At 52.5% G+C, this 12,413-nt stretch overlaps 5 protein-coding genes across 5 annotated transcripts; 4 read left to right on the top strand and 1 right to left on the bottom strand.

Annotated features, from left to right (window-relative positions):
• The first annotated feature begins 132 nt into the window (after positions 1–132).
• Positions 133–4,595, top strand: BO86DRAFT_328106 (CAF1 family ribonuclease). Its single transcript, XM_025668629.1, has 8 exons — positions 133–722; positions 780–872; positions 929–1,155; positions 1,204–1,834; positions 1,894–2,036; positions 2,163–2,460; positions 3,176–3,849; positions 3,936–4,595. Exons 1-8 carry the CDS (start codon positions 488–490, stop codon positions 4,218–4,220), a joined length of 2,586 nt encoding a protein of 861 aa, XP_025533506.1. The 5' UTR covers positions 133–487; the 3' UTR covers positions 4,221–4,595.
• On the bottom strand, positions 4,358–5,213 carry BO86DRAFT_328102 (cysteine-rich PDZ-binding protein). Its single transcript, XM_025668628.1, has 3 exons — positions 4,999–5,213; positions 4,792–4,915; positions 4,358–4,674 (listed from the first exon to the last, which is right to left on the bottom strand). Exons 1-3 carry the CDS (start codon positions 5,179–5,181, stop codon positions 4,589–4,591), a joined length of 393 nt encoding a protein of 130 aa, XP_025533505.1. The 5' UTR covers positions 5,182–5,213; the 3' UTR covers positions 4,358–4,588.
• A 1,032-nt stretch (positions 5,214–6,245) lies between these two features.
• BO86DRAFT_444520 (putative Rho-associated protein kinase) lies at positions 6,246–7,578 on the top strand (the record flags this gene model as incomplete). Its single annotated transcript, XM_025676386.1, has 4 exons — positions 6,246–6,535; positions 6,692–6,856; positions 6,895–7,230; positions 7,554–7,578. The coding sequence occupies exons 1-4, from the start codon at positions 6,303–6,305 to the stop codon at positions 7,576–7,578; spliced, it is 759 nt and encodes a 252-aa protein (XP_025533504.1). The 5' UTR covers positions 6,246–6,302.
• Positions 7,579–7,979: 401 nt separating this feature from the next.
• Positions 7,980–8,579, top strand: BO86DRAFT_394384 (uncharacterized protein; the record flags this gene model as incomplete). The annotated part of the gene is made up of 1 exon (XM_025673195.1): positions 7,980–8,579. The coding sequence occupies one exon, from the start codon at positions 7,980–7,982 to the stop codon at positions 8,577–8,579; it is 600 nt and encodes a 199-aa protein (XP_025533503.1).
• Positions 8,580–11,513: 2,934 nt separating this feature from the next.
• On the top strand, positions 11,514–12,341 carry BO86DRAFT_301094 (uncharacterized protein; the record flags this gene model as incomplete). The annotated part of the gene is made up of 2 exons (XM_025667475.1): positions 11,514–11,802; positions 11,863–12,341. The coding sequence occupies 2 exons, from the start codon at positions 11,514–11,516 to the stop codon at positions 12,339–12,341; spliced, it is 768 nt and encodes a 255-aa protein (XP_025533502.1).
• Positions 12,342–12,413: the final 72 nt, after the last annotated feature.

The raw sequence follows: 12,413 nt of genomic DNA, 5'->3' as shown, positions 1-12,413 counted from the left end.
CCTCGGCTTGTCCCTCAGTCCAAGTCCGGGGTGTTGCTCTGTCACGGGATGGTGGGATGGTTGCCTCAGGCTACCACCCCGCGATAACGCCACTGTTTCGTGACAGCTTCATGCTTCATGCTTCATGCTTCATGCATCCCTCCACTTCCAAGCATCGATCGTCATCATGTATAAGGGAGCACAGAGATTCAACCAGTGCTGATTGTGTCTGAGACATTAATTACAACAAAATAACATTGTCAAATCAAAGGAATTTCAAATGAGCCTTCAAGACCATCTTCGTTCCTTCCTTCCTACCCCGGACTCCGCCCAATCAACAAAACACCAACCTCTATTCCCGCCAAACACTGAAGATTGCGGATGTCATATCACACTCGTGCTCAGCCTAGATTACACTCATCCTCATTCTCTGAAGGCAATCTACTATCATTATTGTTATTATCTTTTTCATCCCTCAACTGCCTACTACGCTTCATAGATAGAAAGCATGGATATCACCGCTCAGACCTTCGGGCCCACTCTCCCTATGCTCCTAGATGAGTTGTCAACCTGCTGCTTTGTAGCCCTGGACTTCGAGTTCTCTGGAATAGCGAAACGTGGCGATGGAGGCACGAGCCGGCCGAGCACGCTTCAGGAGCGGTACGAAGAGGTCAAGACATCTGCCGACCACTTCCAGATCCTGCAGGTCGGCTTGACCATCTGTCATGAAGACCTGAAGGAAGGTTGGGAGTCCTCCATCGATTTGCTTCCTGATCAAAGTCGCTAATCGGGATGGGAAGGTATCTACACTCTGCGGCCATATAACCTGCACTTGAGCCCGATCATTGACGACAGGCTTGGAGTTGAAAGGCACTGGTCTTTTCAAAGCAGCGGTATGCTTGCCACAAAGCCCGCTGCCTCCGGCTACTGACTTGTTCTTTCATTTTAGCTGTTGCGTTTCTCTTGACCCACAGATTTAGTATGGACTCGCTCTTCAGACAAGGCGTGAGTTATCTGTCTAGAGACGAGGAGATCAAGGCCGTGTTCAGGGTCCTTGAAAAGTTCAAACGCCCGGAAGCGACGACCACAATAGGCGTTGATGAAGCCGAGACTGAATCACTTGCCTTTCTTCAAGAAGTGCGACGTCTTGTGGATGAGTGGCTTGCGCTTGGTACAGTATGAAGCCTCCTCTCCATTTCGTGAAGCTCGTCTGATTTCCGGCAGGCTCGTGGCAGCTACCTCAACATCCCACCAGCGAGTCGTCCCGGTGCAGTCGAAAGTCCTGGTATCATGTCGGTGGAGCTTAACAGATTTCAAAAGAGACTCATATATCAACTTGTAGAGGTTGAGTATCCGTTCCTGAAAGCTATCGGACGGTCGGCCGGGTTCCTACAAATCGTTGACCGTGACGAGGAGCTGGAAAAAACTGCTCTTGCCCAGAAACTCGAGTCTACGCAGAAGAGAGTCTGGGAACAGACGGGGTTCAGATGGGTCGCCGAGGCTCTGGCTGGTGGTGATCTCACAAATCTTCCGCAGGACTACTTTAACAACCGCTGGGCAGGCCTGCATAAGCCAAGGCAGCAGCTGAATTCAGATCAAATCAAGCGACGCCTGCGAGCCACCCGACCAGTGGTCGTGGGCCACAATCTCTTCACCGACCTGATATACTTCTGCCGATGCTTCTTTGGGCCTCTCCCGGACCGTGTCGAGGAGTTCCAATCAATGATCCATGAGATGTTTCCTGTTCTGATGGATACAAAATATATGGCTACCCATGATTGCGGCTCCATCAATCCTACGTCTAGCTTGCAAGATCTTCACAACAAGCTGGCTTTCGTCCCTTACCCGAAGACCAGTAAGTGGCCTTCATCCGGCTCGCCATCTAGATGAGACTAACATACCTGCTTCCGCTAGAGCTTGCTTCTCAGCATACAAAATACAAAGCTCATGGCATCAGCCATGAGGCGGGCTATGACAGTTTGCTCACCGCCGAAGTCTTCATCAAACTCTCTGCACATCTTCGGGACCGGGGCGCAGACGAGAAACCTCCACCATCAGTCCACGAGCTGATTCGGCAGGGTCAGCCAATTTCACAGACACAGACGCCAGGCAGGGGCGCATACAAAACCGAGTTTGGGCAGGCTCAGCCTCTGACCCTGCCTATCCAACGGAATCGAGACAAGGGCAAGAACACAAAGGCGACAGGATCAGCCCCAAAGCCTGGTCAGCCTGCGTCGGCTGAATCGCACACGCAGCTCGTTGAGCATACGACCAATACTTATATGAAACTCCGCACGGACGAGGCTGAGGCCAGCAAGCGCGCGGCTCACACTGTCATTGCGGGTCCTCCAGGAGCGTCCCAGATGGTGCTGAGACCCAGTGATTCCATAGTAATCCAAGATAGAGTAAACCGTGGACAGCTGATCCCTCGTTTAGACGCCAAATTCTGGAGCACCTACGGAAACAAGTTGCGTGTTTTTGGTACGCAGGAGAGGGTGTGCCAGGTTGGTTGAAGCGGATCGAGATTGCCAATAACAGCAACTCCATAGACTCTGACATATAGTAATGCAGCGATGAGCTTATGATTTACATTGACAGATTACTACTAGCTGCCCAGCATAACTGCCTGAGTAATGGTTGGGGAATGTATGCAGCGTCTATCTAACAGTACACCTTGGTTCAAGAAGGTACCGCTAGCGAAAAATGGCCGCAAAGTACTCACTCTGAGCACCGGAAAAATGATCGACTGGTCGTGGAAAAACTAGAACAGTGACGATAAGGAAATGGTGCCGTGAGAAGAAAAGAAGAAGAAAAAAGGAAGAGCGGATTTGGCGGGGACGGGTTATAAAGGATTTGATCACGTGCAGTGCTAGTCTTGGACCGGAACTGGAATTGTTCCGACTGGAGTCTCGCCGGCAGAGAGACTGACAGAGAGAGAGAGAGAGGCAGGTGACCGCCGCGCCGCCAACTTTTCTCGTCCAGTATCGGCGTCCGGGAGGGACTATATTGACAATCAACCCCCCCCCAAACATTTCACATAGCCTCTGGAAAGATGTCTTCCGGGTCCAATGGTGCCAGGCGCATAGCGTCGCTTTTGCGTGAGTTCAATCCAATTTTCTGGTCTTCATAGTCTTCCCCCGATTTTGCAATCAAACGACGGGCAGCTAAACTGTTTTCCATGTCTCCCAAACAACAGGGCCTTCCGCCTCCGATTCCAGAGTGTGCAGAAGCTGTCAAGAGACAATTGTCCGCCGCCAATATGCCTCTGCGGCGACGACGCAGGGCACCCCCGAGACCACGACCGCGCCGCCCAGCTCGGCCTTCCCCGTCGTGAAGCCCACCCACACCATCAAAGCCGGCGTCCTGCTGTCCCGGCAGCCCCAGATCACCCGCGACCTGACCGACTTCGAGAAGGCGTACTTCTTCTACCAGCGCCGTCTGAACGAGCGGCTGACGCTCCCCTTCACCAAGTACTTCTACTTCAAGCGCGGTACGCCCGCCGACGAGGACTGGAAGCGCAAGATCCGCGAGCGCCAGACCGCCGCCCGCGACATCGGCAAGTACAACGCCTACTCGAAGGACGCGTGGAACGATGAGCTGCTCGTCGGCGCCGTCGAGTCCGACCCGGCCCACCAGGTGGAGATGCTCGTCCAGGACGCCGAGGCCACCGTCAATGCCACCTCCCAGGACACTAGCAAGAAGGAGGAGGTCCCCCGGCCGTTCCCCCGGTGGACGGAGGCGGACGAGAAGGGCGACGACAAGAGTCTGAACCGGGCTCTGCAGCGGACGCTGTATCTGCTCGTGCAGTCGAAGGAGGGATACTGGAAGTTGCCCAGCTCCGCGGTGGAGCCGGAGGAGACTATGAAGCAGGTACGTTTTTTTTTTCCTTTCTCCAGAAGTCCACGGCATCGGTGGCTGTGGGATTGCGACGGTTCCTAACTTTTTGTTCAATGCAGGCTGCCCAACGTACCCTCGCCCAGGCGGCGGGTGTGAACATGAACACCTGGTTCGTGGGCTACCACCCTGTCGGCCACTACGTGTACAACTTCCGCAAACCCTCCTCGGAGCTCCAGGGCGAGAAGACCTTCTTCATGAAGGCGCGCATCTTCACCGGCCAGGCCGACTTGGCCGGGAATGCCGATAACCTGACCGACTTCAAGTGGTTGGCCAAGGACGAGATCGCCAAGTACGTCCGGCCACAGTACTATGCCAGCATCAAGAACATGCTGGCTGAGCGGTAAACCAACCTCTTGAAGATGTTTTTGCTTCGTTGGCACTGTACTGTTAGGATAGAATTTTCGTGAAGGGGGTTGCGGAGTGTGTGTTGCAGTTAGACCCGGGAATAGTTGCATATATCCTTCTGTATGTGTGTGTCTGTGTGTCATGTATAACTAGCTTTTTTCACTATCAATGTTCTTATTCCTGTTTACTGTTGGATATCATGTGCAAAGAACCTTCTGTTGCCTCTACCTTTCCCTGCCAATTGCACCCCTGAACGCCATGCCAGCCATGAATGGGATCTTTACCCAGTAATCCCTCCGATGATAAGGATAAATCATAACATCAACCCAAATAACAAATGAACCCTCCAAGGGCAACGTACCCATGACTACTTCAAATTAAACTTCTGCCCCTGCACCACCGGCTGCCCCTTCGCAACCCCCTTCGCCAAACTCTTCCCACACATAGGACAAGCTAGAACACCCATCAGTATATTCCATTTAGTAAAAAAAACACGGCACAAAACCTCTTACGAACCACCCCAGAGAGAAAACAAAAGGGAAAAGGGGGAAAAAAAAAGGAAATACCAACAATTCTTCTGATACGCGCACCGCTGGCAATACTTCCGGCCCTGCTCGGTCTTAGTCTTGCACATCTCGCACGAGGACGAGTACGCCGCATAGGGGTTCTTGGCTTTGGCGCTGAGGAGTTTGCTCTGCTCGCTTTTGTGTCAGTATCATTTTTAAAGTGGAGAGGGGGGGGGGGGGGCAACGGTGCAGTGAGTGAGTGGCTTTTTACCTTCCCGATCCCCGTGTTCCCGAGCGTGGGTTTCGACTTATCGGCGCTGCTTGTTCCAGTACTGCTGCTGCCGCTGCCGAGGGAGGAAGAGGGCGAGCCGTAGTACATCTCGCTCTTGCGTTTGACGCCGGGTGTGGCTAGTTCCGTTTGTTTGAGTTTCTTTTGGCATTTGGCGCAGACCATTTTGATGGATTTTTTGGGAGGTTGGGGGTTTGGGGTGGATGGGGTGGTGTTTGTTGGGTGGTTTATTTGGGTTAGAGTGTAGAGCTGAGGGGCATCTATGATGGATTGATAGCTGAGGTGGTGAAAGCTTGCTTGCTGGATGGATGATGGATGGATGGAGAGATGTGGCGCGGGGCCGGATGGCGATGACGCCACTGGGCGATGTGGCGCAGTTGCTGGTGTGCTGCTACGGCTGGCACTCGATTCCTATAGACAAATCAGATAACTGTCTTTCCCACTTTGTACAGAACCTGGTACTGATTTTTATTTATTGAATGACCTAGTCGACCAGGATCTATGTCAACAAGGTCGGAACACTCCTAGATTAAGTCAGTGTCTTGTGCTGGATGGCAATTCCCCGAATGGCAGTTACAGGAGGTGTGCTGAAAAGATGTCCAGGAATGATGTAGGCCATGTTCCCAAAGGGGGTTCATAGCGATACCTCTTCATGAGTACTGGACAAATACCTGCTCCGCAGGTCAAAGACCTCTATATGCAACGGACTCGGTACATGTGCATAGTTATCCAATGCCTCCACAGACAGTCGAGCATCTATGCAGGCATAGAGCTGATTCTCAGGTAGTATTTATGTGAAGAGCAATGGGGCTGGCCCAGCTTTTCCTAGGGATTGGCAGCCTTGATTAGTCTCATACAATTTGGTGATGCTTATCTACTGTACTGTACAATTCTTCGCTTCTGTCAGGATGTTTCTATATCCCTAAGAATCACCTCGACATGCGACAGGCAACAGCTACTACTAGGTAATGAGTATAGTTAGTACGGACTACGAAGTCTCCTCCAGGCTGTCACACTGGACGGCTTCATGCGGGTGATTTTCCCGCCTGAAGCAGAAAGTACGATCATGGATGACAGGTAACTTACCTACTACAATCACAAATGATTCTGTCGGCACTTGCGCGCCATAACCTCCCCCTGGACTCCCTCTTCCCCCCGGTCGTATGTACCTCAGCTTATGGTTCCAAGTTCGTTTTACTCTTCCCTTCGTAAACACAAACAAGTCGCGTCCTCCTTCGCTTCTTCTCAGGATATCGCCGCTCCCTCCGACGCCATACTGTTCAACCATGGATACCCGTGTACAGCGCCAGTTTCCTGGTGTGCACTGGATCTGGGGCGGAGGCATCTCATTCGTCTACGAGGTCCACCCTCGCATCGTGGTCAAAGTACCGAAGTCTGGGAAAATCGAACGAGAGCAATTCTATAAAGAGCTTGAGATATATAGGGTATTCTTACGAAATCCGCCGTGCCTCTCTATTGTACAGTGTTTTTACTTTTGCAAGAGTGGTAGCTTCCTCGAGTACATGAGAGGCGCGACCTTTGATGGCAGCCCAAAGATCATCTACTAATTTACCTCCTAGATCAGTCACTTTTCTACAGAATACAACACAATCATACTCGGGACCAGCAAATTATGGTCGTCACAAAGTTGGAACCTCTGCCTTTGCGAAAAAAGATGGATGAACGATCTTGCTGAAGGCGCCGCTTTCTTGGAATCCCTAAACCTCGCCCATGGTGATTTACGGCCCGAGAATATTCTCCTTGATCGCAATCGACTAAAGCTATCTGATTTTGGCTGTGCCGCGAAAGTTGGAACACCGTACGAAGCTTGCATGGCGCCGTATGGCAGAATATTCAATAGCAACGAGCCCGACCAAGGAGAATGTGGGACGTTCGGCTTCCTTGGTCCTCGACAGAACAGTTCGCCCTCGGCTCCTTGTACTATCTGATAAACTACGGCTTCGAGGTTTATGGAGATCGGCGTCTTGCCGACAATCCTTACGAGTATGGCCCTAGGGTTGTGGACTTGTTGCAAAACATGGAATTTCCGAAACTGCATGGTGACCCCTTGATTGACACTGTCATCGACAAATGCTGGCATAACACATATGTCTCGGTTTCAGAGTTAGCTGCGCACACGAAGACACTTTTGGACGAACGAAAAGAGGCGATGCAAAATAACGAAAGCAGAAAGGAAAGCAGCGCCGTGGCAACGTTCGTGAGAGCAATGTTTACCGAACGATGGCGTGTCGCCATGGGTCGCATAATACATGGGGTATTTTTATGGCCTCGGAGTGCGGTGGAGGTCGTTGTTACCGAATGTCCTCAGCCAGATACCAATCACACGAACCAGTGGCGAGAATCTTGGTCGCATTGATCTAGGTTACTTGACAAGGGAATCTTTGTCCAAAAGGGAGTTTTGCCAGGACCTGGAGAAACGTGGGCTTCTTCGCGTACTTGCTTCAGGCGAACCGGAGCAACTCGGATTCACTTTCGAATGGTATAGGCACAATCTAAAAAGTTGGATGGTGAAACAGATTCAGATACAATACGAGCAAGTAATCGCCAGAGAGAAGATGTTCCTAGTTTTTTGGACCTTGTCTATCCCAGCGTGGCGTCTGCTATGTCGAAGTCTCGTCCATTGCATCAATGCCTACGTTTCAGCCATCTTCTCTGTTGGTAAACCCAAAGTCTCTCGTCTCCGGAACCTTTCTTACTGACTGCAACAGCACTTCTCACTCCGACCAATAATAGAACTCTCACCAAAGTACATACCTGGCGAGCCAAGCACGATGTGCGCGATTCCTGTCGCCAGAGTCCAAATATGAACCGACTTGTAGATTAGCGTCAGAATATTTGCCTCCTCTGGTGTCCTTCGATCAACACGCAGTAGTCTTCTACCAAAGACAAATTCTAGACTAGCGCATGTCAGCTTCACAAAGCTTTCATGGTAGATGAGGATGATGGACTCGAGCTTTCAACTGCGCGAATGTGATACGAAAGTGCACACCAACCATTTACGGCATAAACCGCCTTGCGATCGAGCTCCCCACCAATTTTGCTGCCTTCGGAAGTTCGCCGTTCACAATCGCAAGCTCGAGAGCCGGCTGATCCGACTCATTCAACGCTTGAAAACGGGCCCCTCGTGCCTGCAGGAACTGGGCCAGTTCTGCGTTGCGAGACTTGATTGCATTCGCCAATGCCAGATCCCCTCCGCCCCGGCGAATATCCGCTCCAAGGTCCAGAAGAAAAGCTGCCATGGCCACCATTTCGGCCATGGCCTCAGCGTCTACCTGTGTTTTCCTTGCTGGCGACCGTCGACCCCGCCTCGACAGAGCAGCATAGTGAAATGTGCCATCATCGACTTTCCACCAGAAGCCATGCATACGTACAGCCGCTTCTGCTCACGGCCCTTCTTGCCGGTCGTTGAGAAGGTTGAGATCCCCACCGGCCTCTTCGACAAGAAGCTTGACCATGGCAAAATTTCTCAAGCCTACAGCATTAGCCAGGGGAGTAACCCGCGCCTTGCGGCCGAGAAAATTTGGGTCCGCCCCGGCCGCTAACAACATCCGTGCAATATGCTCGGTCCCTGACTGAGTAAAGGTTTCCCGCGTCCCTCTTGAAGCACGACCGCTTTCAGACTCGGATCAATTGCCTGGTGTTTCTCTCCACAGTGCAGGAGGAGCTGGACAAATCTTGGTTCGTTTCTTGTTCCTGCTGTATCTCTGGTAACTGCCCAGCCCATTGCGGAAACTTGAGTATCATTGCATTGCCATGGGTTCGCCCCTCGTTGCAGTAGTGACTCGGCTATATGAAGATGCTGATTGCGGACGGCGACGCAGAGCAGGGTGCTACCGGATCTATCTTCGATGTCTGGTGAGACGCCTTGGGAGAGAAGAAAGTCGACGACCTCGCCATGGCCCGCTTCGGCGGCAAGAAAGATCGGGTGGCAGCAATTTTCTTCTTCTTCAGAGGAGTCATCATCCTCATCATTCTCAGAGTCCGTTGGTCCTTGATATGAGATGTCTTTGACCACCGGTGGACTGGAAAGAGACGCCCCTGCAGCCAATAGTTGATGAATGGTCTGCAGACAGCCATTTTCCGCAGCCCACCATAGCGCCTGAGGGGGTCTGGGAGAGTGCTGCCGTACATGTGCTCGATACAGTATCGGGTTAAGACTGGCGTCAAGAAAATGATTGGTTTGGACTAGCGTGCTGAGCGCATGGGGCGAGTTCAGCAGATGGGCAATGTGAATCAGCAACTCAAGGGGTAGATCAGTTAACATGATAGTGGGACGTTCTCGGAAGAACTGTGAGGGTTACAAGAAGAGAAAAAGGGTCCAGCCAGTGCAAGGCATCCTTTATTAACCAACAACAATCTAATTACTAGTCTGACTATCTAAGAGCCTGCCTCATTAGCGCGGAGCACCGCTTCAATTGCTGGCCACTATTTAGTGCTTAGCTCTTGCTTAGCCCTTCCTTCTGATCAATACCACTCTTTACTGACTCACAGCGCATGGCATGAGTTGTGGCAGTAACAAAATAGCCAGCATTAGCAAGGCGTCTGCTTAAATATTTGTGATATCTTTCTTTCGTCCACGTCATGTATCACCACTTGTTCATCCTTAATTTATCCAAGTGCAACAAAAGGAACATCGCTTTTGAAGAAACTCTCAGATGGAAAAATCAAGACAAACTGACGGCCCTTGAGTTGGTAATGCCCTCCAATTAGGTTTGTATAGATATACGTTAGTTGGACACGGTTTAAGGAGCCTGTCATAGTCACGTGGGCTGCCGCAGTGAGCAGGCATAAGGGTTCCCAGGTGCGTGCTCCGTGAGCATTCCGTAAGTGTCTGTGCTGCCCTCATATAAGCGGCGGCACCTCAATCAAGTAAGCAAACCAGTTCACTGCACTGGGCACTTATACACTAGCAAGTGACAAGTCATAGTTCGAAGAATATTCCAGGTCATCGTGCCTTGGCCTTCAAGCAGGCCAATAATCACCAATACATGAAAAACTCACATGCAAATCCTCGGATTCGCCTGCAGTTTGCTTGGGCTGACACAGGAACGAGATCCACATCACACTGACCTGGTGGTGTGTATTCTTTCGAGACACGAGGCACATGGCACATCGGTAGCGTAGCTCGCAGGAAGTGCTCTTTTAGCTAGAATAATAACACGATGGAGTGACCACAGCTAGACAAAATGCAGTCATCGTTGCCGTTGGGTGGTGTGGCAACTGGCGACGACGATTAAATACTGACTTCGCCCACTTCGGCTTCAGCTCTTCTTCACCCACCCCCAACTCTCGAGCCCACCAATGTCCGACCAGCAGCTCTCAGTCGTTGTTGCTCAGCTAACTGGACTTTCAGCTGTTCTGGACTCTCAGCTTTCCAGGGGTCCCACTCTTCAGAGACCTGCATCATGGCAGGGCTGTCTGGTGGTTGCTTTTTTGTTTCCCAATGGCTGCAGGGTGACCCGCCACTCGTGAACTGGTCTGCATCGGTCACTGATGCGTTGCTAACCCAGACCGCAGACTGGATGCTTCCAGACGGCACAGCGAAGACCAAGACTGTAAGAAAAGTTACTGACATAAACTGACAAGAATAGAAAGCATGCCTGCGCACAGGGAAAGGAGAAACATCGATGGGCGGCGCATGGTGCACAGTCAAACCAGCTTTTCGGACTCCTTAGCTCCACGCTCCTCGAGCGCCAGTTCCAGCGGAGTGGTTCGGCCACTTGCTGTCCAATCTTTCTGCCAGACCTTCATTCTGGCAAAGCCAACCAGCATGCTCTGCCTCCAGCCATGGCAATATAAAACCGTGCCCCCTGGTGGTGGGAATTGCCACGGCTGGGCGCTCTTATCCTTGGGCTTCTGGTCAGATTCTCGCCGACTTTCGTCAGGGCTTAATACTATATCACCAGTGGTTCCTACCATTGTTTCTCCCAGATTGACACGTATCAAACGTCACGTACACCTTCATCCTGCTTGAGGTCTACTATACTGTGCTGGAGGAGACAAAGTGTGCCAGAAGTCTTATCCCTGACTCTGGGATTTTGCTTTTTTGTCAGATCCTTCTTGGCCGCCCGGACCAGGCTTGGGCTCCCTACTAGCTTCTCGACTACTGACGCCTTCGTCCCTCATTAGCTCTCGATCAGCGGCATTGGACGGCACGTTTAGGTCGAACACGGCGTGGCCAACCGGGGGGGTGGTGAGTCCCTTGCTTCAAGGAGGTTAACGAAAGGGGACCTCGACCACACAGCGGCACACCTTCACCGCGATTCGCTCTTCTCTATTCTTTCTCAGATCTTTCTTCTACTCTCTTGACGGAATTGATTTCCTTAGTCTGAAGACCGTTCGATGCTTAAGGTTTGAACCTTAAAAGTGGTGGTTGATCTCGGGTGCTTGTCATACGTCTGGGCGAGTCAAACACGGGGTTCGCTGGATATAGACTATAGACTATACAGATCACACCCTCGCAAGGAACCGACACCATGCCTCCCAGTGGCTCTTCGTTCACATCTTTGAATCTCCCATCGGCGTTTACCCTCCCGCGATGCATGGAATACTTCACTGTTACTGCGGGTCCCAATACGGATCTTTGGCGCAAACCCGGTGCCCGTGACACCGCCACCGCTCCAATCGTCTTCACCTCCCTCCGACGCCGGTTCGAGGTCGCAGAGGTGACGGTGACCGCGGACTGGGAGATGGAATGGGACCAAGGCGGGCTAGTGATCTTCGCCGGGGCGGCACCGCAGTCATCAGAGGATGGACCGGTGCACCGTGTGCCCTTGTCACCACCGCTCCCGGGGCCGTCGCCCGCTGCCGCCACTCGACTTGGAGCCACGCCCCATGCCCCGTCCTCCGCTCGCCCCGGCAAATGGGTCAAAGCCGGCATGGAGTTCTGCTCCGGGACGATGAATGTCTCCAGCGTGAGCGCCACGGTCGACGGCGCCGACTGGTGCGCCTCGCCGTTATCGTCCCCGGAGCACGGTCCTGCGACGGTGCACTCGCTGCGCATCAAGCTGGAGCGCGTCGGCCATGCCCTTTGGATCTGGTACCAGGTGCCCGCCGTCGCGGCGCCGTATGCGATGATGACGTCGGGCGCGCTGCCCAGTGGGATGTGGCGCAAGCTGCGTGAGGTGACCTGGTTCTTCTACGGGGTCGAGGACAAGTTCGTGCACGTGGGCGTGTACGCCAGTCGCCCGAACCGGCTGTCGCGCAGTGCGACGATGTGGGAGATGATGAACGGGGATGGGACGGATGGGACGGGGGCGGTGGATGGATTGGTGGTCGAGTTCGAGGATCTGGAGATTTCTTAGGTTGCCGGAGTATTCGACTTGCCCATGGTGCAGTGCATGTTTGCTGCTGCACGGATAGCATGATGGGCGTTT

This window comes from Aspergillus japonicus (genome assembly GCF_003184785.1).
Source record: "Aspergillus japonicus CBS 114.51 unplaced genomic scaffold BO86scaffold_1, whole genome shotgun sequence".
Lineage (NCBI taxonomy): Eukaryota > Fungi > Ascomycota > Eurotiomycetes > Eurotiales > Aspergillaceae > Aspergillus > Aspergillus japonicus.
This window is presented reverse-complemented; position numbering and strand designations above follow the sequence as displayed.

Excerpts from the sequence above, each read along its gene's own strand:
- BO86DRAFT_328106 (XM_025668629.1), top strand. The coding sequence starts at position 488 with ATGGATATCACCGCTCAGACCTTCGGGCCCACTCTCCCTATGCTCCTA. Across the intron at positions 2,037-2,162 it reads ACGAGAAACCTCCACCATCA|GGCAAGAACACAAAGGCGAC; the intron begins GTCCACGAGCTG and ends AATCGAGACAAG. Across the intron at positions 2,461-3,175 it reads AAACAAGTTGCGTGTTTTTG|GGCCTTCCGCCTCCGATTCC; the intron begins GTACGCAGGAGA and ends CCCAAACAACAG.
- BO86DRAFT_328102 (XM_025668628.1), bottom strand. The coding sequence starts at position 5,181 with ATGGTCTGCGCCAAATGCCAAAAGAAACTCAAACAAACGGAACTAGCC. Across the intron at positions 4,916-4,998 it reads GGAACACGGGGATCGGGAAG|AGCAAACTCCTCAGCGCCAA; the intron begins GTAAAAAGCCAC and ends AAAAGCGAGCAG. Across the intron at positions 4,675-4,791 it reads GTGCGCGTATCAGAAGAATT|CTTGTCCTATGTGTGGGAAG; the intron begins GTTGGTATTTCC and ends TGGGTGTTCTAG.